We start from the raw sequence: 25,438 nt of genomic DNA, 5'->3' as shown, positions 1-25,438 counted from the left end.
TAATGAACTATTATTCACCTAATTAAAAGATCAATACTTCCAGCAAGAAAATAGTTAGTATTAAAGCAATAAATAAGGTTCAGATAGATGCTTTAAAAATACATGCGACTACACAAAGTTTCAGTTTTACTACTGCAACTGGTGACAGTTTTACCTTCTTCAACAGCAGCATGACATGATGGGTAAGGATAGATGGCACAATCAACTTGTATATGCCCAATATTATCTTAGGAAGTCAAGATTACATTAGGCTTATACAAGCAATTCTAACAGTTTACTGGATGTTATGCTACTGTAAATAGAAACTGAACTTGACAGCTAAAAGCTATATTATTAGTTCAATCTGGTCCTTCATAGTGGGTACAACTACATTATTATGTTGGACAAAAATGGTGAATGAGTTCTCTCAGATAGCTGCTTTTTGCCCCACCTCTGATAGTAAGCCTATTATGTCATACCTACAATCATAGGAATAACCATGACGGACTGGAGTACCAGACTTGATAGATACATAAGCGATGGGACCATTCTAAATGCTCTCAGCAGCAGTGAACACCACAGCTAGTGAAGATGAATCAAATACCACAAGGGGAAAACACTCTCCAAAAAATTAAGAATGGAAATAGAGGAGTGCTTCAAATAGCCTTAGCTGACTTACGTCAGAAGTCAAGAGTGCTGTTGGACATGCACCTGTGACTCGGAGAGCTCGCCACATGGGTTGGTTGGTGGCGGGGCCCACGTTCACATAGCTCTGATGACTGTGGATATACAGGTAGTCCCCAGGTTACGTACAAGATAGGGACTGTAGGTTTGTTCTTAAGTTGAATCTGTATGTAAGTCGGAACTGGCGTCCAGATTCAGCCGCTGCTGAAACTGACCGCCAGTTCTTACTTACATACAGATTCAACTTAAGAACCCCAAGCGTCCCCAAGTCAGCTGCTGCTGAAACTGATCAGCGGCTGATTCCAGGAAGCCCGGGGCAGAGCAAATCTGCCTCGGGCTTCCTGTAGTCAGCGCTGGTCAGTTTCAGCAGTGGCTGACTTGGGGACGCCTAGGGCAGAGCAGCTGGGGTGCTGCTGGGTTGCTCCACTAGCGCCGCTCCTCGGCGCTACTGGAGCAACCCAGCGGCACCCCAGCTGCTCTGCCCCAGGCGTCCTGATTCAGCCGCTGCTGAAACTGACCAACAGCAGCTGAATCAGGACGCCTGGGGCAGAGCAGCTGGGGTGCTGCCGGGTTGGTCCAGTAGTGCCCAGAGCGGCACTGCGGGACCAACCGGGAGCACCCCAGCTGCTCTGCCCTAGGGTCCACAACAAAAGCCTGGTCTGCTGGGGCGGGGGGCACACTAGCTGCGCCCCCCCCAGCAGACCAGGAACACGGGGAGCAAAGCTGCAGTGGCAGCGGGGTGCCGCACCTCTGAGGTTTTGCTCTGGCAAAGCCTCAGAGGCGCGGGACCCCGCCGCGGCAGCGGCTTTGCTCCCGGTGCCCCTGGTCTGCTGGAGATGGTCCCCAGCAGACCAGGGGCACCGGGAACAGCTTTTCTCGCCCCGGAGGTCGAGGTGGCGGGACCGCTGCCTGCGCGCTCCGGGGCGAGAAAGCCCCGTTCGTAAGTGCGGATCCGACATAAGTCGGATCCGCATAAGTCGGGGACTGCCTGTAAATGTCCCTGCTGCCTATACTTAAAGGGTCTAAATTGTTCCTTTTGACAGTGACTGTGATTCAGCATCTCATGTGTTACACAGACATGAACATGAATATATGCCCAAATGGATATTTATCCATATTTAGCTAAATAAATTTTGGTTTATTTTTTAAAATTTTAATTTCTTTCAAATAATAATTGAGCAGCTCCTGTATTTTAACTTGTTTAAAATTGAAGGCTATACAATTTAAGTATGTTAAAATGGGTTTAACTAAATAAACATGTAACTATTGAAAATTTCAGCAATTACACATGGAGGTGGCTCCCACCTGCCCCCGCCCCAGGCTGCTGCCTCTGATGCAGATAGAGAGGTAACAGTACAGGGGTGGGAGGCAGGCAACTCCTCGGGGGCCAGAGTGCACGGGGAGCTGGTTTTTAAGCTGGCTTCATGTGCATATCAGGAGCTTGTGTGTAACCGTGAAGGTTAACCAATGAGCTCTGCCTCATCGGTTAATCACGTACACAGGTAAACTTTCACATCCCTAATACAGTTACACATTTTTTATTATTTTCCTGAGGATTAGAGATGATAAAATGTTGGAATTTTCATTTTGGGTTGTTTGGGACGGTGGAGAACTTTAAGGAATATGTTAGGTGATGGTAAGTACGAGGAGGTAAGATATGTTGGTGGAAGTGAACTAGCATTTTGAAACTCAGTGTCTCAGAGCTCATTGGGTTGCTGGGAGCCATCCCAGAATATTGGTTTGAATATCAGCAGTGGGAAAGGACCAAGGGAGGAGGGAGAATGGAGACTTTCTAGCTGAAGCTAATTTTGGTTGTGCTGGCTGAAGCTGCTAAGAAAGGTGATTCCAGAGACTAATCCATCAGGGCTGCATAGGTCTGGTCTGCTGGGATATTAAAAAAGTATATTAAAAAAGAGCCAGAAGATTTTCCTTGGCTTCAAAAGAACAATAGGCAGCACTTACAAAGTTCATTCAAAGGTTTTACAGTAAAACTCCGATGGTCCGGCATCTGATGGTCCGGCACCATCAGGAACCCGGAAGTGCTCCGGGCAGCCGGACCATTGGAGCTGCTCTGCCCCCAGCTTCCCCGATTCAGCCGCTGCTAAAACTGACCAGTGGCTGAATCGGGGAAGCCGGGGGCAGAACAGCTGGAGTGCCGCCAGGTAGGTCCCGTAGCGCTGCCCCTCGGGGCTGCGGGACCAACCTGGCAGCACCCCAGCTGTCCCCGATTCAGCCGCTGCTGATACTGATCAGCGGCTGACTCCAGGAAGTCCAAGGCAGAGCTGCTCTTCCCCGGGCTTCCTGGAGTCAGCCGCTGGTCAGTTTCAACAGCAGCTGAATCGGAGTTGCCTAGGGCAGAGCCAGACTATCGGAAGGGGGGGGCTATGAGGAGTCTGGGGTAGCATCCCCCCCACTCCACCCTAGACAGCTCATAGCCCCCCCCCTTCTGATAGTCCAGCATATCAGATAATCTGGCACCCCCTAGGTCCTAAAGGTGCCGGATTATAGGAAGTTTACTGTAATTGTAAATAATAAATTAGAAGTTTGTTTATTTAGTCTGGAGTGTAGCTGTGATGAATAGGAGTTTCTGTACTTTTCTCCAAAGAACATCTGCTGTACTTACCAGGAGAATCCTGTTCCCAGTAAGGAGAGCACAAGGAGGGACTGCCCAAAATAAAATTTATCAGAGAGAAGCTTGGTGGTAGCAAGTAACTGATATTGGGCTGGCTTAAAAGCCGGATCTTCATGGGCACTCTCTCCTGTCTCCCTCTCTGCCTGATGCAGAGGCAGCAAGGGAGGGGGAATGTGTGTAGGCTTATTGGGTAATTGTGAACTCAACTACATGTTGATATCCCTAGTCACACTAGATGTTCCTGGAATACTTCTGAAAACAAATCTTATATACAATTGAATAAGTCATTGTTCCTGATTTTAGGTCAAATGTATGTGTTAGGCAGCAATGGTTTAATTAAGGTACTTAAAAAAATTGATCACAAAGATTATCCTTTTCTTCACTAGCCTGCCAAAAATAATTCTCACTAGCTTGTGTTTGGGAATGACAAATGTAGTTTTTGTGGTATCCTGTTTTTACCATGAAACAAGTGATTGATGTTTTAAAACCTTCTGAATAATTGCAGTTGTAAGACAAGGACGGTATAAAAGTGTTGAAGTGCACACTTAAGCTGCCTTTCAAAGAAAATACTTACATTAATGAATTGTAATATTAAACAGAGTGGATGGACAATACCTCAAAGCCTTCCTGTGTGTTTAATTATTAACTGACACTCTTTGTAATGATAGAAGATGATGAAATATTAAAAGGTATTTATTATTCTTGAATTTTCCAGATGTTTCTTTAATTTTTAAAATATGTAAGATGAAGTTTCAAAGATGTCACAACCCATTTTCTAAACTTGTTTCTGAACTTTTACATTCTTTTTAGTGTAAAATTTGTGTTTTCCCAAAATCTTTATAGTGCATATACATAGAGCATTTCAGTAGCTGGCTACATGAAAAAACAATCTGCACTACTAAATTATATCTAGGAATAGAATGACCAGTGCCTTGAGGATCTAAGGGTATGTCTACACTGTCACCCTAGTTCGAACTAGGGTGGCTAATGTAGGCATTCGAAGTTGCAAATGAAGCCCGGGATTTAAATATTTGCATCTTGCCGGGCGCCGCCATTTTTAAATCCCCCTTAGTGCAGACTCCGTGCCCGCAGCTACACGCAGCACAGAGTAGGTAGTTTGAATTAGGCTCTCTACCTACTCCTACTCAATCTTTACAGGTTGACCTGCTCTAGTCTGGCACCCTTGGGACTTGACTGGTGCCAATCCAAAGAATTAGCCGAACCATGGGAGGTCAGTGTTGTCTAGCAGCATTATCAACACTTACACTGCTTACTAGGCACTTAGAAGACATTTAGGGTAAATTAGAGCTAAACAACACAGAATACTGAGAGCCAGGACTTGGTGGCTGTAAACAAACTCTATGGGACTGCAAGAAAACATGGCTATATCCATGATAAATATGGGCAGTGGGTGAAGGCCCAGCTGAGGAAGGCAGCTGAAGCCTCGCCCATTTTACCCAAAGCCACAACACTTTCCCTGAGACCATGCTCCTTCACAACCTTCCCCCCACCTCTAGCCATGCAACACCCAACTCCAGCTGAGGCGGATGGGCGGAGTAGACTGTTTTTGCTTACGTTATCCCCCCTCCATGATGATAAGTGGATATCCAGCTAATTGAAATCACACCAGACCATGGATGTTGCCAGACCAGAGAGTACCAGATTAGAGAGGTTGAATCTGTATTATTTTTTCCAAATTCACAACATTTTTATTAAAATAAACAAACTTCCACTGGAGAACTGAGAGAAAATTTAAACATTACCCTTTTCCTTAAATATGTCACTAAACATTCCCTAGACTATTAAAATTATAATAATTTTAAATAGCTAATTGTCCTGATGCTATTTATGTTATTTACTCTCTGCATTTCTTTTATGTTCGACAATGAAAATTCGATGTGGTATTTTCTCTATAAGCAAGAAAATATATCCTAAATACACATATACAGATATCAAATTATTATATTAAGAAAAAAATTAACTAACCATAGGAATACAAGAATTTCTAGAAATGCTAGAATAATTCTTAATTATATGAACCCTCTTACCATTATAAACAGAATGTTTGATATTAAATTCCTTTGATAAAAATTTCTTGGTTGATTTACAGGTCAGTTTCTAAAAAGTAATAAAGTCTCAAACTACAGCTGATTGGTTAATATCAATTCTTCATTTTGCATACTTACGCTGCCTCATTCTTGAATCAGCCAATATGACTTTGAACTTGGCATTTAAGAAAAGGAAGAACTTGTGCTACTTACAGTTCAGTTACATCTTTTGGGATGCCTTTGGGCAAAACCTTAAGGCCTTTGTTGCTGCAGCGAACGACAGTATCTAGGCAAGTGCATTCTGCAGGACAGCGAGACAATGGGGAGCAACTGTTGTCATCATTTCCTGAGTAGTGAAAGGAAACAGATAAATAAAGCTTTGCTCTGCAGAGAGCATTTATGAACTGGCAGGAACTAAACATATTTAATTTCACTTTACAGACATGAAGGTTCTGTACTGCAGTAGCTCTATGGATGGAAATCATACAGGGTCCGTCTACACAGCCATTATTCCAAAATAACACAATCCATGTCTACACTACAAGGGGTTATTTTGACATAATGTCATAATAATATTGAGCTGGAGGACTTCTTACTCTGACTCCTGTAACCCTCATTTTACGAGGAACAAGGGAAGTCGGAGGAAGAGTGCTCTACCTCAGACTTCATGCTGTGTAGACAGCGCCAAAAGCTAAAATAAGCTATTTCGACTTAAGCTATTCAATTGACGTAGCTCAAGTTGTGTAGCTTATTTCGGCTTTATCCCTGCTGTGTAGACGTGCCCTAAGAGATTGCCGTTAAATGATATAATTTGAAATGGAGTTATTAAATACAACGCTGTTTTAATATTCAAGGGTACGTCTAGACTGAGGTGCTATTTCAGGATACCGGAAGTATCCTGAAATAGCAATGCCACATCTTTAAACATGACCACTATTCTGGCATCCCTGTAATCCTCAGTTAAGGGATTTGTCGGAAGAGTGCCTTATTTTGACCTAGACTCGGAATAAGCTACGCAATTTGCAAAGTGCAAATTGCGTAGTTCATTCCGACAGAAGAATGCTGTCTAAATGCACTCTAACAGTCATATTCTTTAGAAAAAGCCTGATGAAAGTAATTCCTGAGCATAGTGTAGTAAAGTAATATATGCAGTGATTTCTAAAAAATACAGTAATTTCAAGTAAATAAAAGCAGCTTATTATTTTTAGGGAAAGTTATACATTTGAGTATCAGCAAACATACCATTAAACTTGGAATTACGAGGACTGGGATGTCAGAGACGAGTATCCAAATATTTGCAGAGAAATATAAAATAAATCAATAATACATTGACTGAGCAAGAATATACTATTTGAATTTTTAGCTTGAAAGAAAGAATTGAATTCAAGTGTCAGTGTTCAAACCATTTTCATTTGTACTGCTGTTGTCAGTTCAATAATCTCCATCTCAAAATTTCTACCTCAAAATACCAATTTGCAGTACTAAACTGTTATTTTCAAAAGGCTTGTTGACAGATGTATATGACCTGTTGCATGCCTTTTAATCATCTACATTTGGGTGCGTTCTACTTCTTGAATAGACATGATTATTCAGGAGTTAAATTGGGATCAAAGTGTATGAAATGATAAAAAAGATGCCTGTAATATGGACCACTTGATCTATGGCATGTTAAATGTATGAGAGGTGCAGAACTATATTGCTCTGACAGATCCAGAGTGTATTTCTTACCATCATCACAAGTAAAATCTTGAATTGCCACATCTTGGATGGGAATCTCCTTTAGGAAGTAAGGTTTCTGACAGCGAGGGTTTCCAGTTACAATGCGTTTCTTCCTCAGCCAATCTCCCAGCCACGCCAGGTGGCAGTTACAGTTGAAAGGATTGGCCAGGAGGTTTCTGAGAACCATATGCAAATAATACATAATTTAGTTTCAATGATGTAACTTTGTTTTCATTTTAGAAAGTTTAATGTGTATTTCCATAAAGTTAACTCTAAATGAAATTATTCAAACAATTCCATATGCAAACCAAAGTTGAGAGCAGCAATTTAGGATTTGTGCAGTGAATCTTGATATAGCTCATTTAGAAATAATTTAAACCTGTCAAATATCTGACTTGCTGTCAAACTACCCTGCACTGATAAAGCAGTAACTTAATATAGAGATGAAGGCTGATTACTTTATACTATTAAGCTTTAACCTGATAACAGCTATTTCATTAATTTGTCATCTCAAGATTTCCATCTTATATTTGCTCCAGAGAATAAGTTTCTCATCTAAACTGACAGCTAAGTTGATTACATGCCAGTTATAAAAATGAATTTACTTCTACAAGTCTGAGTACTTTTGGCATCTTCTCACTTCACCACAAGCCTATTGACAATTCCATTATTTAGAAACATGCCATCTTTAATATGCACAAATTAGTCACTAGGTGTAAAGTGTCTCATTTTATGTGGAAAGAGGATTAAATACTTTACTGAGTGCTGCTTCCCACAGTAATTACTTCTTTGGTAACCTGACTTTGTTAAACAGGCACTTTTTTTCTTCTCTCTCCCCTTCTTTTTTTCTTCCCGCTACATAAAGAAAAGATGTGAAGGCAGACAACCCTTTCAAATGTATTACTTCTAGCACAGCCGTTTCTTTTTATAGAAAATGGGACTGTGTTTTAGTGCTCCATCATACAGCAAGAGTAAGTTAAGTTTCAAGGTAAGCTTTAGCCTATCTATGAACTTCAGTTTAAAAAAAAAATGGAAACTGTCAGAATGCCAGTGACTACAGGAGACCAGTCACCTTGGGCTTCAACTACTGGAAGCTTCCCTATTTTTGGCAGTCATGGCGAATATTTTCTAAAAACCTAGCATAAATAAAGGAGCACAGACCTGAAAGGGGCCTTCTGAGGAAATGAGTATAGTCCCTTGCTATCACAGGAAATCCTGTCATAATCTCATCCAAAAATCTATGAAGCTCAGTCCTAAAACTAATTAGCTTGCCCCCTCTACTTTTAGAAGACTGCTCCAGAACGTCACTCCTCTCATGGTTAAAAACCATCTTATAATCCTCAGTCTCTATTTGCTTATGTCAGTTTATATGCTTTTTCCCCTAGTGTTTACCCCCTCTACCCTCCAAGTATTTACAGCAAGCAATCATATCTTCTCATGTAGGCTTTGTTTTGCCAGCCTAAACACGGCAAATTCTTTTAATCTCTACTCATACAAGAGGTCCTCCATTGCCCTAATCATCCTAATAGCCCTTATCTGCATCTATTCCAGGCTGAATTAATCTTTCTTCAAATATGGATGACCAGAACTGTACCTAGTAGTCAAGGTGAGATCTTACTGTGCCTTGTGCAATGGCATTAATACTTCCCTAACTCTACTTGAAATACATATAAGGATCACATTTGCTGCTACTTATTTTTTAAACAGACACATCACTTTGGCTTATCATCTTCCTGAGCCTGACTAATTCACCTAGAGCTTTCTCTCTCTCACTCTCGTTTCCAACTGATTAACCTACAGTTTATAGCAGAAATTCTTGTTATTAATTTCTCTAGGACATCAAATTCTTTCTTTATGATATTTTGCTCCTCCTTTGTATTGGCAATGCCTCTAAACTTCTGTCACAGGCAAATTTCATTAACACACTTCTACTTTTTGTACCAAGGTCATTCATGAAAAATATTAAATAATGCAGTTCTGAGACATTAAAGATATCAATGTCCATATCAAGGAACACTGTCAGTAAGTGTTAAAAAACTTTGCCTGAATTAACATTTGTATGTGAATACAGGCATTGTACTTCAAAATGGCCCAGGACAGAGACTTTCTGATATTCTGTTGCATTTTTCTTTAGTGGAATCTTAACATACAATGCAAGAACAAATACAAATGTTATAAACTAGTGAGTGGCTTCAAGTCCTGGAAAAGCTAAAAATATAACATAACTTACAATGTAGAGAGTGAATGGAGAGTATCAAAGGCACCTGGAGCAACTGTAGTAATTTGGTTATCATATAAGGAGAGCAAACGGACAGAACTCAATCCTGTGAAACTATCATTGCCTATACAGCTTATACGATTGCTCCTTAGCATCCTGAAAAAGAAAGGATTAACGTTTATTACTTTAAAGAAGATCTACCATACTCACTCACACTCTCTCTCTATTTTCTGAAATGTTTAACTATATTGAATATCAGCATGGTTAATGTTTAAGAAAACCTTCATACATTAAATGCATTATATGATGAAATTTAGTAAATGGTAAGTAAGCGTAATAAACTGTAGAAAGATGTTTAGATAAAATGGTTATGGTAGACCTATCCCCTTTTTAATGATTCCCAACATTCTATTTGTTTTTTTGACTGCTGCTGCACACAGAGTGGATGTTTTCAGAGACCTATACACAATGACTCCAAGATCTCTCTCTTGAGTAGTTGTAGCTAAATTAGCCCCATCATAATGTACGTATAGTTGGGATTATTTTTTCCAATGTGCTTTACTGTACATTTATTAAACATTAAATTTCATTTGCTATTTTGTTGCCTAATCACTTAGTTTGGTGAGATCTTTTTGAAGCTATTCACAGTCTGCTTTGGTCTTAACTATCTTGAGCAGTTTGGTATCATCTACAGATTTTGCCATCTCACTGTTTACCCCTTTCTGCATATCATTTATAAATAGACTGAATAAGATTGGTTCCAGTATGGATTCTTGGAGGACTAGTTACTTCTCTCCATTCTGAAAACTGACCATTTATTCCTGCCTTTTGTTTCTTGTCTTTTAATCAATTATCAATTCATGAAAGACCTTCCCTCTAATCCCATGATAACTTACTTTACTGAAGAGCCTTTGGTGAGGGGCCTTTCTGGAAATCTAAGTATGCCATATCTACTGGATCCCCCTTGTCCACATGTTTGTTGACTCCCTCAAATAATTCCTGCAGATTAGTAAAGTATGATTTCTTTTTACAGAAACCATGTTGACTTTCCCACAACAAAAAATATGTTCATCTATGCAACAATTTTATTCTTTACTATAGTTTCAACTAATTTGCCTGGTACTGACATTAGACTTATTGGTCTGCAATTGTCAGGATCACCTCTAGAGCACTTTTTAAATATTGGCTATGTTAGCTATCTTCCAGTCATTAGGTACAGAAGGTGATTTAAAGGATAAGTTATAAACCACAGTTAATAGTTCCATAATTTCCCATTTGAGTTCTTTCAGAACTCTTGGGTGAATGCCATGGGTGAATGCCATCTGGTCCCGGTGATTTGTTACTGTTAAATTTATCATTTTGTTCCAAAACCTCCTCTAATGACACCTCAGTTTGGGACAATTCTTCAAATTTGTCACCTAAAAAGAATGACTCAGGTTTGGCAATCTTCCCCAATATCCTCAGACATAAAGACTTAAGGAAAGAATTCATTCAGCTTCTCTGAAATGACTTTATCATCGTTGAGTGCTCCTTTAGCATCTCAATCGTCCAAAGGCCCTTCTGGTTGTTTAGCCCTGCTTCTGATGTCCTTAAAAATATTTTGCTATTACTTTTTGAGTTTATTACAGAACAATAGAAAAACTAAAGCAAGGCATATTTTGAACACTATTTATTGTAATGAAAACTCACTAAAATGTTAGTGTTTTAGCTATGTGAATATTTCAATAATGTTACAGCTCATGTGAAGATACTGGTTAGGAACTGTGATAGCTCTTTTTGCTATAATACAACTACTTTTACAATCTAAATATTGACATGATTATTTGTTACAATTTTTATATATTCTGGTGACATTTCACAGTCCATACTTTTGTTCATTAACATATTGTAAATAGGAATGCTGGAACAATTTATATAGCGGGGGTGTTGAGAGCCACTGAACCAAATTCTAAATCCAGGATATGATGAAACCATTTCAAACCAGAGGCTGCAGTCCCAGCCCAAGCATACACAGTCCCTGCACCTAAATTAAAGCACTCTTAACATGCTCAACAAATCTCAACTACAGAAACCAATGTGTTTCTAATATAGTGATCCCAGAACTCTGAGGTGCAGATAGACACAATTTATTACTGGTGAAGAGGGGGTACAAGCAGAAAAGTCTGGGCACTTCTGTCTAAAAATTAGTAGAAAGTTTAGAATATTAAAAAGAAAAATAACCTTGGGAAAGAAATATTTCTCTCAAAAATATTATAGGATCAATGCAGTTTCAGGTATTGCTGGTTTTGTGCTTGTTTGTCAATAAACCCTAGAATTATTTTCCTACTTAGATTCACAATAACAGCAAGTCACAATATCAAAAGTTTGAAATAAAAATAAACCTAAAATTAAATAAAGCTTAAAATATTAGGTGCGATATAATAAAAAAATATCTGCATCTTTCTCTGCTACAGAGCCCAGACCACTAAAGGTGGATCTGTTGATTAGAAAGTTTAGTGTGCAAGAGAAGCCCCAAAGAGTTGAGGAGTAATCCAGAATGTAGAGAGATTGAGGTAAGGGCATAATAATGAATCTTTCCCCTTCCTTTGGTGTAATTCCCAACAACAATTAACCTGGACAAAATCAAACTTCTATACTAAAGATGTGGCAGTGCAGAATGCACAATTCCATGGCTATAAGGGGTATATTTTCATCCACTCACAGAATCAGGAGCAGCCTCAGCAGCTGCATATACAGTTTCTGTGGACAAGAAGCCACACAAATGAATTTCAACTAGGCCAGGCCCAAAGTCAATGAATTCACACTATGAATGGAAATGCTTGGTGTAAAATGAAAATAAGAGCTAGGACATGCTTCTGTGTGCCATAGTTTTTTCTTCAAAATGAAGGTTACAAAAAAAGTAGGAATTTATGTTGAGTAGAGATCTGGCACACAAGGGGAAGAAAAACACCCACTTGGGTAGACTTACAAAGTTTTGAGACTTTCTAATCCTTTAAACATCTTGTGTCGAATAGCCTCCAAACGGTTACTGGTGAGCAACAGTTCATTCACACCAGATGCTCCTTCGAATGCTCCTTCTTCAATATCTGTGATCTTGTTATTGCTCAGATTTCTATTTTACATTCCCCAAAAAAAGAATTAGAGAAAAAATATTTTTAATATTGTAGGCTAATTAACAGTTGAAGAAACAGCAGGCTATAACAGAAAGCTTTAAATAACTATAAGATGTTACTATGTAAGACTAGAAAATAAATCAAAGAGTAAAAATAACCATATAACCATATTTTAGTACTGCAAAGCAAATTTCAATAGAATCATAACAATACTGATTGGGATTTTCAAAGGAAGTTTGGTACATAATGCCCATTGAAAGAATATCAGATTTTCTATCAGTGCCTACACAATATAAGAAAATGTTTTCATAAAAATTTCAAAAGATACTAATACAGTATTTTAAAGCGTTCATTGATTGCGGTGTTTTGAATCCAATCAACAGTGTAATGCTAGTGCCTGAAAAACATAACTTAAATTAACTAATTTAGTTTCAGTTTCTAAGATGAGAGAGATACAAAAATTAATTAAGTAGCATAAATGATGACAAGTAAATGAAATACAAGTAAATGAAATATTAATGATTTATACTGCCACTAAAAAGGGTGATGAATTTTTAAACCAACAAGAGGCATGCTTTTGGCTCTACCTCTTGTGCAGAACATTTCTAAAATATGGGAAGAAAATCTGAAAAAAATTTTGCATCATTGTTTGCAATAGTGTTGAAACTGGACTTAAAATGAGTAGCAGTGACTTTTAAAGTCTCAGAGGGGTAGCTCTGTTAGTCTGTAACTTAAAAAAAAAAACTTAAAAAACAATGAGTGGTCCTGTAGTACCTAAGGGTATGTCTACACTATGGGACAAAGTCAAACTAAGATGCTCAACTTTGCTACATTAATTGCATAGCTGAAGTCAAAGTAGCTTAATTCAGCTTTTGGCAGTGTCTACACTGCAGGAAACTGAAGGGAAAATACTCTCCCTTTGACTTCCCTTACTCTTCATGAAATCAGGACTGCCAGCACCGACTGGAACACCCCGCTCAGTTTGAATTAGGTGTTTTAACTAGACCTGCTAATTCAAACCCTAGAAGACTGATAGGCTGTGTCTAGACTGGCAAGATTTTGCACAAAAGCAGCTTCTTTTGCGCAAAATCTTGCCGCCTGTCTACACTGGCTGCGAGTATTTGCACTAGAACACTGACTTTGTACCGTACAAAAATCAGTGGTTCTTGTGCAAATACTCCGACGTTCCCGCTCAGGGATAAGCCCTCTTGCGCAAGTATTCTTTTTAAGTTACTCTTTTTAATTACTTTCACTTTCGAAAGCAGAGCTTTCAAAAGTGCGATCTGAAGAAGATACGCAAATTCCCGTGGACTATGCATATCTTCTTTCGACCGTTCCCTGTAGTCTAGATGAGCCCTAAGGATATATCTACACTACAGGGTATGTCTACACTACAGAGAAGCTGCTGCTGTTGATCTTCCAGGGTTTGAATTAGCAGATCTACTTAAAACATGCTAATTTGAACTGAGAGAGACACTTTGGTCCTTGCCAGTAGTCTTGCTTTGGGCAGTGTGGACAATGCGAAAAGTCAAGTTAAGCTACTTTGACTTGAGCCACAAAATTAACGTAGCTGAAGTTGCGTATCTTAATTCGACCTTGTTCCATAGTGCAAATGTACCCTCAGGTGCTACAGGACCACTTGTTTCTTAAATTTTTTTAGCAGTGACTTTGATTCTGCTACAAAGTATCTGATTTCAATATTTACATATAGCTTTAAAGATTTTAGTGATACTTATGTAATATTTTATTTTGCTCTCTTCAAGTAACAATATTTATACTTAACTTAAATTTTAGTTAAACATCAAATATGTATTAATATGCAGTGTGATGTTATAAGTAATGTTTTTATAAAGCAACTATATAATCAAAACAACATATTAAATTATTCTAAAGTCTTATTTCTTTTTTTTGCTATTTGATATTTGGAAGAAAAAAGATAATTTGATGGTTTTTTTGAAACATCGGTCTATTTATTCAGTTTAAGAGAAAATATATTATTCATTATAGCTAAAATCTGTAACAGTATCTGACAAAGGTAAAACCTAAATTGTTGCTTTCAGTTGAATTTTGTCAAGTCAATTCTTGCATAATATTAGTTTAAATATACTTTGCCCTTGATGAAGAATATGATTTGGTCCATGTGATTAAAGCTCATGTCTGGAAACCTAAAACTATTTTTCCATAATCCATGATTCTCCGCAGATTTGATGTACGGCCCATAATCTCCTTAGTTTCATCTGACTTTCTTCATATGGAAAGTGGAAATATTACTGTAATATGTATATATCATGCAAGGAATATTTAACATTTGCACAGTTCATCAGTGAGTCAAAGTGCTATCTCATATATACAGTTACTAATATTGACAGAGCATCAACTTGATTAAATACTTAGACCCTAGTCCTCCAATGTGCTAATCTATGACCTTTCCCCTGCTTCTCCTGATCCACTGTTTGAAATAATAATGATATTATCAGGTATATGGCTGATCTTGATATGTTACTCATTAGTTTAAAACAGGCAAGGGGACAAGTAGGTGAAAATACATAATTGGGTTGTCAGGCTTACTATAGTTATTGTTAGGAAATAATTGAGAATGGATTGACTTGACCGATTAGTATTAATTATTAGGCTTAATTATGGAAATCCAGAATTCCAGATGGAATAGACACAAGCATTGATCTTTTATAACTGGGGTATCATAACAAACAAGTATACATCCATGATATCTACATAATGGGGGTAGATGGCATCATGTTTTATTTCCATGGGTTCTCTCATGCTCTGAACTAGTATCAACTTGAACTGTGGCCTTCTGATGTTAAGGTGCTAATTTTCATCTATTTTTCTTCTTCATACTCTTTTATAACGTGAATATAAAAAGTGCTTATTACATGGACACTAATGGATAAACAAACAGGCTCTTTGGTTTGATAAGTTTATGCCGTATGGCTGTGATGGGTGTACCAGGCCCTCTGAGACCACCTTCTGGAGGCGTCATGGTCCTACTACCCTCCCCTCCCCCAGAAAGGAGTGGTGAATGAGGATCATTCTAGGCCTGACTAGAGAGAGTGCATAGAAGCAGACAATCAAAGAAACAGCTGCAGGGGCTGAGCACATCTGTTCCTGGCTAGGACCTGAGTGGCAAAGAAAGGTGCTATGCTCTGGCCCCAGAAGCCTGAGAGATGAGCAGAAGTTGAGTTCTGGCTGCATTTTACTTTCTGCAAAGGAAGAGGACTGAAAACTATATCCATAAGGTAATGGATATAGTAAAGAAAGATATATAGTGGAAAGATGCTCAGAGAAAACACTAGCAACTAACAGAGGTAAAGGGAGCATTCCATGACTGATGTTCATAGAGTGTCTGTATTAGAAACTTACGGAGCAGTGTTAATAGCAATGCTGATTTTATACTGAATTTTTCTCTTTACTCTTGCTTCTTCTTTATGATCCTAAACAAAGCTACTCTGCTTTAAATTAGATAGCCAACCTAAGCTAAGTTTCAGGGGGTTGCCTTGTCAGTCTGTTTCAAAGCAACAGCAACGAAGAGCCCCGTGGCACCTTAAAGACTAATAAATGTATTTGGACATAAACTTTCGTGTGCTGGGACAAACTTCGTCAGATGCAAGTGGGTTCCACTCTACAGCTACGTCTAGACTACAAGCCTCTTTCGAAAAAGAGCATCTAGACTACAAGCAGATTTTTTGAAAAAGTGAGCCACCTTTTCGAAAGCGAGTCTAGACACTCTCTTTTGAAAAGGCACAGTTTGCATTCAATAGCACCTTTTTTCAACAGAGTACTTTCAAAAAAAGACATTATTCCTCGTAAAATGAGGTTTACCACGATCGAAAAAACTGCCGCGTTCTTTCGATTTACTTTCTTACTTTTCTTAAAAAGGCTACTTTTTTTAAAAAAAACCCTGTAGTCTAGACACAGCCTAGGGTTGGATAGGACCTTAGTAGGTCATCTAATCCAACTCCCTTCTCAAAGCCAATAGCATGAAGCCACAACAGCACTGACTTCAACAGGGCTGTACAAGTCCACTCAGCAGACTGAATACAAAGTCCATGTTCTTGCAGCTTTGCTGATATTGGGACTCAAGCTTGCTGGATTAAAGCTGCAATTACATCTTCAACTGCAATGTAAACATGACTCAACTGTGACGCTGAGTGACAAAGTAGATGTGAGCGAGTAGTTAGACTGGACATGGCATTTGATCTTTGGTCTTTCTGAATCTTCTACAAGAATACTGATGTGTACTGTGTAACACAGGTTTTCATGGGTGTGTGCATCTGTGGAGACCCTCCCAGTAGGAACTGGACTATGTATATCAACTCATTTCACATAAGTTGAACCACCCTCAATAGTGATAATTTTAGCCATTGCTAACATAGGGCCCTTTTCAGCTTCACATAGAATACTCATTTTATTGCTCTCTTTGTATACATAGTGAATAATGCATAATTTTTCATGGATTTGCTAGAATTGTATTCCCTATCCTCTGTGCTTATGTCTGTAGTTTGAAGAAACATTAATAAAAGACTGAAGTAAACATAGTTACAAGAAAGTGACATGTTCTCTTTCCTCTCTGACAAGTATTTCTGTATTTCGCTAAGTTTAAAAAAATGACTCTTCCAGTGTGTGTGGGGAGATTATATTGGCTTCTGAAATGACTTATGAAACTGTTGAATGTCTAAATTTCTCTTGGAATATGAATTGTGGGCATTAATTTACATGGATGAGCTATCAAGCCATATTTCCAATAATTTAGTTTTGATATTTTTTCCCCTAATGGTAGTTTGATGAAGCAAAAAGTTCAAAGGCATGTCCTGAATGTGCTGAAAGAAGCAGAACAGCATGGTTAGGGAGTAATAGAGGAAGTTACTAAAGATTGCTGGAACTGCTTAGATTGCTAGATCTCTGCTCTGGCTGAACAACAGACCAACTGGCTGAACACTAAACTAAAGGTGCCAAAGCTGTACAGCATGAGAAGTTGCAACTGTTTCTGTCTAGCTCCACAGAAAACTCTGATTTAACTTCAATATTAGGCCAAACCTATGCTGCCGTCCACCTCTTGATTTTGGAATGGAATACACTAAATCTCTCAAATGTGAACTAATAAAGTTTATAGAAAATTACACCAGTGAACTAATATACCATTTGAACAGAGGTCAGTGAAGATAAACTTACATTTTACGCAGCTGAGGAAGCTTTTTAAAGATCCCAGTAGCCTCTAATACTGTGAATTCATTGTTATTCAGTCTCCTGGAGAAAACAGCAACAAGAGAGTCACAAAATTATTCCAACACCAACATGGCTTGACAGACTGTTTTCTAAAACAGATTTTTTTCCCCAAATATCTTAGCTAAAATATCTGCAGTACTCCAATAAAATTTCAATATATGCTGCCACTTCTAATTCTGTAATTCCTATGTACACAGGTGTCATAAATCTCAATTAGAGGATCAAGAACAGAATGTACATATTTTAAATATAAATACTGATGGGAAATATAAAAGAAAGTTTTAAATTTTAATCCTCTCTCTTTATACTGATAAATAAAGATGCATAATAAATTAACATTAAAGTCCATTGAGGGAATCTGATGTTGGCATGCCTTCTATCCTAATCTGCCTTCTGGAAAAGATCAATACAATCTTGCTACCTTCTCCTCTCTGATACTAGGATGAGGAGCAATAGGCAGAACACACAAAGATCCAGTCACTAAGAATATTCAATTAGGCAACAAACAGGAGCAGCCTCATAACCCAGGAAGGCATTACTTGTCACATTTATAAACCGTTTTTTCAAGAGACTTTCAAGGTCCAGAACGAAAGGGCTGTTCCTATTTCTCACACAGGTAAGGAGACATTTCCACTGTTGAAGTTTTATTCCTCTCAGGGTTAACACACCACAAATACTCCAGGGATGAACTCATAACAACTTGTAAATAATAAGAAATATATACAAACAACTGAAAACTGGTCATTACAGTGATACTAGGTGGAGTCTGATAGACATCTGGAGATTCTCACAGAAATATCATTTACAAGAATGAAATTATTCTTTCAGGCTTCCAGTTTCCTGACTGGGAATAAAGGGCTCTACAACATAGTACTGTTCTTAAGCCCTAGAGTAAGCCCATGATTGCTAGCTGAAGTCAACATGTTTGGCCATAGACACAGACTCCAGGTCATACTAGCTATCGACCGTGTCTGAGAAATCGCCAAAAGCTACTCTGTAGTGCTCCAGCAAGGTAGGTAATGAGCTGCAGATGGCTGCTTGAAAACTCTTAAGAGAATCATTCTCTGGCTCAGAAACCAAAGCCCCTTTATCAGACTGCGGCCTGAACTTTGAGAACCTGTTATCTTGAGCCAACTTTCATACTTCAATATGGTATGCATCGATCCAAACAGCTAATGCACAAAAGGCCCTTTTCCTTTCTTAGGCTTCTTAAAAAAAAATCCAAAAATCTAGACTTTTCAGGTTTAGGAAGCTAACATTTTACTTTCTTTATCCCATTCAGGGACTGCGTCTAACCTTCTATTTAGGGGTTTGAGACTAGGAGCAAACCACAGGAGATCAATTTCTGAATCACCATGGAACTCTAAATCTAACATGGGTCTAAAACTGGAAATACTTCTCAGGGTGATCTTGTTGAGAAAGAAGGTGAGAAAGGGAATGAAGCAACAGCTGCTAGTTCATACACCTGTCACAGGGCATTCCATATGCTATAGTAAAATATGTTTCTGAATATGAATATGACATCACTGGAATATGCTTTATGCAAAATACCTCATGTAATATATCACTGGAAAAGTTCCAATCTACTGAATATGATTTTCCCATTTGTATGCATGGTATCATTCCTATATTTGAAGTTGGAAATATGAAGTATAAACCTGTGTTGCTAACACAGTCATGCTAAATGAATGCCATTAATAGTGCTCAAGGAACTTAATGGCTCAATAGTCAGGACAGTGATCTGCGAATATACTTGTTTTTCCTGTAAGCCTGGGAGGAGGGGTTAAGATTGGTCTTACTAAGACATGTGGCCATATCACCTATGTTGAGACCTACCATGGTACTGTACTGTGAGAAAATGTTTAAACTTAACACAAAGAAGTCCCACCTTGGGCAAAATACATATATAAAGATGAGAAGCCAAACAATAGGAGCTGCTGCCTGTCATCAGGACCCTCCTTTTTACTACCCAAGATAGCTGTGTGGAAATTCTAATACTGAACAGAGGAGAAAGACTGAGCCAAGGCTGGGAAGCTTTTCAGTCTGTGAAAAAAGTTTCAGAATAACTCTGAAGGTAAGATATAATATATAACAAATTTCTTAGTGTATAAGCTTAGCCTGCATGTTTTGTTTCATTTTGTTTAGTAACCTACATTGTTCTGCTGTCCCTTATCAATGCTTAAATCCTACCTTTTATATTTAATAAATCACTTTTGTTTATTAATAAACTCAATGTAAGTAATTGTTACCTGAGGAATCTGTGTAGCTATTGTTGCCCTGAAAACAAGCTTACCTTATATAAGACCTGACACACAGTAAGACAGATTTATCTGGGTTCTAGGTCCCATTGAGGTGCTGTGACAAGCCCCTTTGGCTGAGCCTTCCCAGAGCTGATATGATCTCAGTGTCTGTATTATACCAAAAAAAGGCTTTGATTCTATCTACGTGTCAATGTTGGAGGAAGCCAGCGGACCTGGCTCAGCAAGACTGGGGGATACCCAGTATGGTAGGAAAGTAGGCTCAGTGGTATTTCAGCACATCAAATAATGGTCCTGGGGGGGTCTAGCCGAATTAGAGGATAGCCAGAGGACGCGTAATGAGGTTATCAATCTGAAGTGCTGGTAATATAGTCGTTTGAACAGTTGATTGAAATCCTGCATAACCTTGAATTGGGAATGGGAACAGTTGTTCTGGACAGGTGTAGAATATTTTCCAAACAATGTGAAACACTCAGAACATGAATTTCAAGACATGCAAAATGTCCACAAATCCAAATTAAGTCAATGAGCAATGGAAAATCTGATGCATACTCACCAATGACTGAGATTACACCAAGTAACCTTTAAAGTGACCTCTGAGAGTCTGAAACAGGATTTTTAATTATATCTGTTCTTTCTACACCAATAAACAAGTTAACCAAGGACATGTAGAACCTTATAGAAGAGCTGATTTCCTACATGGTAACAAACTATCTAACATTGCAACCACAAGCCATCTGTAATGCCAGCCATTCAACTCTCTGGAGAAACCTGTGAGGGGGTATGAAGGGATGAGGCCCAGCTTCAAGAAGAAAGGGAAGAATCTCTCTAATATACTGTAAGCATTTTCTGTAGTATCCTCTGTGATACAGGTGAGACTCAGCTGCAGTAAACCGAAAGATTGATAGATCCTGGGGATACACATGCCTTGGAATTCTCACTGACTCTAGCTTGTAGACATGTGCTGAGGTTCATGAGGTGAGCTCTACCATAGGAAGCCTGAATATTCCAGAAGAGCCAGGAAACAGTCATGGAATAGGGAAGAGAAAAGGGTTAAAAGAAATCGAGAGATTTTTCTGCCAGGCCCCTTTGAGCAAATTTGACACTGAAGAGGCTGGTAGTAGGAATTGATGTTTGACATGGAAAATAGAACTCAGTCTGCGTGCAAAAACTGTAAATTAGACTTCTTCATGAAGCAGCAGTGGTATCGGTGGCCTCTAAAGTCAAAGGCCAATGCTCTTAGTTGGGGCAATGTTAGAATCACCCAGCTGGTACCTTGCAGTAATAATAATAATGCCTAGTTCTTACATACTGCTTTTCATCTTTACATCTCAAAGCACTTTACAAAAGATATAAATAGGTACGGTAATTGTTATTAAAAACCATAGTCAGATCTTGCTGTTAGGGAATGATTTTAAGATTTCGCACTCTATTTGGAAGTTTCTTGGTAGTTGTTAGGTTATTTCATGCTCCTGTATGAAGTATAAGGAAGATGGGTTGAATACAAAGATTCTTCTTGTTGCAAGTTGAGGCTCAAACAGTGTCATTGCTTTCGATACTGCATGTGTGGTGCTCTAGTGCACACTACCATCAATAATGTCAAAATCCTCAGTGGACATTCAAGGAGGCAAGATACATGGACTAAAGTGTTGTAACTTGTATGGTTATGGATCACATGGAATGTATATGGTTGGAGCTGAAAAACTCATCTACTGAACAGCTTAAGATTTTGAATGGTTAAATATTTGTCCCAGAGGTTTGTGTTCTGTGATCATTATATTCCACACATCTAAAAGGGGACTGTAGCTCCAAGTCTCAATGAGAGCTTCCTTCTCCATTGTTCCATTGGTGTCAGAGTTCTCCTAGAAACTGCAATTATGCTGGCAATGTTTGTCACTGAATCACTGTATGCTAGTCTGCTGATGCCACCATCAAGTTCCTGGAAAGTCAGATATTACACGGTCGCTTGTCAAAGCAGATAAGGAAGCAACAATCTGTCTAAGGACATTAGACAGTATTGCTTTTCAAGTCTGAACTTCTCCGGTGTATGCCTTCGCTTCAAGGCCACTATTGTGGAGTTCGAAATGAACTGTACACAATAGCTAACCATTTGCTGGAGGCTGCGTACCCTGTGGTACTGTGAAGCTTTTGATGGCAACTATCAAATACGGATCAGGTGCTATGCCAGTTGCTGAAAAAATATAGCAAAAACCATGAAAGAGGATTTATAGAACTGATATTTTGTTCCATTTAGAGTGAGGTTCTTCTCCTGGATTTGTCAAGGTCCTTGTGAGTTGTCCCACCTGTCAGACTGTCATCAGCAAAGTATCTTACTCCCGGGATGCCTTACAGAGCTCGTTAGACTGTGTGCCAGAGCACACAGAGGGAGGGATAGCTCAGTGATTTGAGCATTTGCCTGCTAAACCTAGGATTGTGAGTTTAATCCTTGTGGAGGCTGTTTAGGGATTTGGGGCAAAAGTTTGTCAGGGATAGTACTTGGTCCTGCTGTGAAGGCAGGGTACTGGACTCAATGACCTTCAAGGTCCCTTTCAGCTTTAGGAGATAGGTAATCTCCATTAATTTTTTTTTAAACAGATACTGCATGACCAGCTCCTCTGCCTTTATTTTCCAAAGGACTTTGGACCAAATACAAAAAAGGAATGATCAGAGCAATGCTTGGTTCTGATTCTGACTATGATCAGAGCAATTATGCCTCTACCCTGGCTGTATTAGTCATGTGAGTTCTAGCTATTCCTGAACTAATCTGGAGAAATATTTTCTTATTGAAATCCTAACTGTTGAGCCAGTTCAATTCTGGTACTTGCGTAGCCAAATAGCAAGTGGGAGAAATTTTACCCAAGAAAACATCTCTCTCATCTCTGTGGCTATGGACAAGCTACTTGTTCCCCGCTGCTTGATAATTATCCATAACTGCAGAGGTGTTGGTGAGTATAAAGGACAGTTGATAAAACTTTTTTTCATCCTTTTTTTTAAAGGATATTGCATCGTAGGGTTCATCTGCACTGCAATAAAAAATCCACAGCATGGCTGCAGCTGACAGAGGTCAGAAGAATTGGGCTCATAGGGCTAAAAAGTACAGTATAGATGCTGGGGATGGAGTCTCAATTTTAAAGCCTTGCAAGGGGGGTGAGCCCAGGGCCCAGCCCAAGCCTGAACATATAGCCTGAAATATTTATCCCACCCCTAAGCCCTGTGAGGCCAAGTCAACAGACCTGGGCTCTGAGATTCAGTGCTATGATTTTTTAAATTACAGCATAGCCATGCCCTTCAGAGTTAGCGGCCTGAATCCAGCCAAACCTGAACACCTGAGTAGGAATCACCTGGTTCTTCTTTAAAAGCAGCAAGAAGCTGCAGAGACAGTTTATTAAGGGCTGTCTCTAGACTGGCCGCTTTTCCGTAAAAACTTGCCAGCTGTCTACACTGGCCACTTGAATTTCCGCAAAAGCACTGACGATCTCATGTAAGATTGTCAGTGCTTCTGCAGAAATACTATGCTGCTCCCGTTCGGGCAAAAGTCTTTTTCGGAAAAACTTTTGCGCAAAAGGGCCAGTGTAGACAGCAGAGATTTGTTTTCCACAAAAAAGCCCTGATCGCGAAAATGGCGATCGGAGCTTTTTTGCGGAAAAGCGCATCTAGATTGGCCACGGACGCTTTTCCGCAAAAAGTGCTTTTGCGGAAAAGCGTCCTGCCAATCTAGATGCGCTTTTCCAAAAATGCTTTTAACGGAAAACTTTTCCGTGAAAAGCATTTCCGGAAAATCATGCCAGTCTAGACGTAGCCAAGGAGTTCTCAGGAAGAACAGAAGGGAGTACTGAGATTGCTGGGAGTGAGTAGGCTCCAGGACAGAAACGTGAAATCTGCTTAGGGAGACAACAGGCAGGGAAAGCCTGGGTGAATGTATGGACTTGAAAACTATGATGTGAATATCTGTTAATTTAATAAAGCAGGGACCCCTTTCTGGAAGAAGGATTGGGACCTGGAAGCTAGAGTCAGAGGGCTGAGCTCCAGCTAGGAAGAGCAGAGAGGAAAAAGTAGGGAAAACCCTGAGACATCAAGGAAGTCTGGAACTGTGCTGGAAGGAAGACTTTTATGTTAATTTTTTTAAAACTTTCAGTTAATAAACCAGACCCTATTAGAGCATTTACAAAAGCCACTTAAGAGTGAGTAAGAAAGAGGGGACATGGAGCTGAGGGGCTGCTAGTAGGGCTGCCATCTCTGAGAAAAGAAAGGGATGAGTGGGAGAAGGCCACTCACTGATAGATAGCATGACTTTAGACCCATCCTTGAGCTTGAGGAGACTGATGTGGTATCTTTCATCAGCTGTACAATCCTTAAGATGCAGAGATAAATGTTGCTTCCCAATTCATTTCTGCTGAAAAGTAGTAGTGATTGCCACACTGTATTGTTTTCTCCCATAACCTTAATAAAACACTCAATCCTGGATATCATCCTCTTTGTAGCAGACCTGACAAAGCATCAACCTTTTTTGATTATTACAGGATTCCCAGCAGAGCTGAGCCTCAGAATCTGAGTTGCCTGGATCTTTTCTGCTGTTTCTGTTTTCTTGCTAATTGTCAAAATTGGGTCCTACATGGAAAGGTGTAGTGTTCTGGAAATATTTTCTGTCAAAATAACTTGATATCTTTTTTGTGAGCTTAAATGCTTGTCTGCTGAAACAAATACTATCACCTACCTCTTAATCTACTGCCCTTTTTCCTTTCTTTGCCGAGCTTAATGTACAACCACTGTCTACAACCACTCGTGCCCTCCAATTCCCTCTCTAGCGACCCAATCTATTTCCTCTCTAAGTAAAACTGATTTTATCAAAAAGTTTTGAATGACTTCTTCACTCAAGTCCAGTGCCTCTGCTCTATCCTCACCCTCCTTGATTTTTATACCTCTTCCACTTGAAATCCAAGCCACCATTTGTTTCAGCCACCCTATCCTCCTTCTCCTCCTATCCTTCTGAACCACATGAAATGTATCACTTTTTTTCTTTTGGTAGGAACTTCCAAGGCTGAGTGCTTGGACCTTGGCTCTTTCTCTCTTTACCATCATATTTCTATGCAACTATTCTACACATGGATGGATTTATATAGTATATGCCAACAACCTGCATATATATATCTCCACTGATATGTGGTCTTCCTTGACCCAGTCTTGCATCAAAGCTTATCTGTCGAACACCTGTTGATCAATTTCTTACCAGCTTTAACTTAACAACTTAACAAAGCCTTCTCTTCTTCTCAATTTACCTATCCTTATGATAATGAACATCATTCAGGCCTGCAAGCTTATCTTTCGAACACCTGTTGATCAATGTCTTTCCAGCAGCTTTAATTTAACAACTTAACAAAGCCTTCTCCTCTTCTCAATTTACCTGTCCCCATGATAATGAACATCATTCAGTTTGCAATCATCGTTATTTTTGCCTCCTCTCTACTCATATATCCAGACTATAACCAAATCTTCTCGTTAAATTTTCAAGGATTTAGCCTTACTGGTATGTACAAGCTGCCAAA

The 25,438-nt window shown here is 39.1% G+C and overlaps 1 protein-coding gene across 4 annotated transcripts in view; it reads right to left on the bottom strand.

Moving 5' to 3' along the window:
• Window positions 1-25,438, bottom strand: part of SLIT2 (slit guidance ligand 2) — a 396,011-nt gene that overhangs the window by 73,421 nt on the left and 297,152 nt on the right. For all 4 annotated transcript variants that reach the window (XM_075930668.2, XM_075930669.2, XM_075930670.2 and 1 more), the window contains exons 16-20: window positions 17,584-17,658; window positions 12,249-12,392; window positions 9,293-9,436; window positions 7,072-7,238; window positions 5,557-5,689 (exon numbers count right to left, since the gene is read on the bottom strand). In XM_075930668.2, the coding sequence (XP_075786783.1) occupies window positions 5,557-5,689; window positions 7,072-7,238; window positions 9,293-9,436; window positions 12,249-12,392; window positions 17,584-17,658 (663 nt within the window). The remainder of the gene's footprint in view (window positions 1-5,556; window positions 5,690-7,071; window positions 7,239-9,292; window positions 9,437-12,248; window positions 12,393-17,583; window positions 17,659-25,438) is intronic.

Source organism: Pelodiscus sinensis, chromosome 4 (assembly GCF_052426305.1).
Source record: "Pelodiscus sinensis isolate ZL-2025 chromosome 4, ASM5242630v1, whole genome shotgun sequence".
NCBI classification, from domain to species: Eukaryota; Metazoa; Chordata; order Testudines; family Trionychidae; genus Pelodiscus; species Pelodiscus sinensis.
Note: the sequence above shows the minus strand (reverse complement) of the source record. Positions and strands in the feature narration are given on the sequence as shown.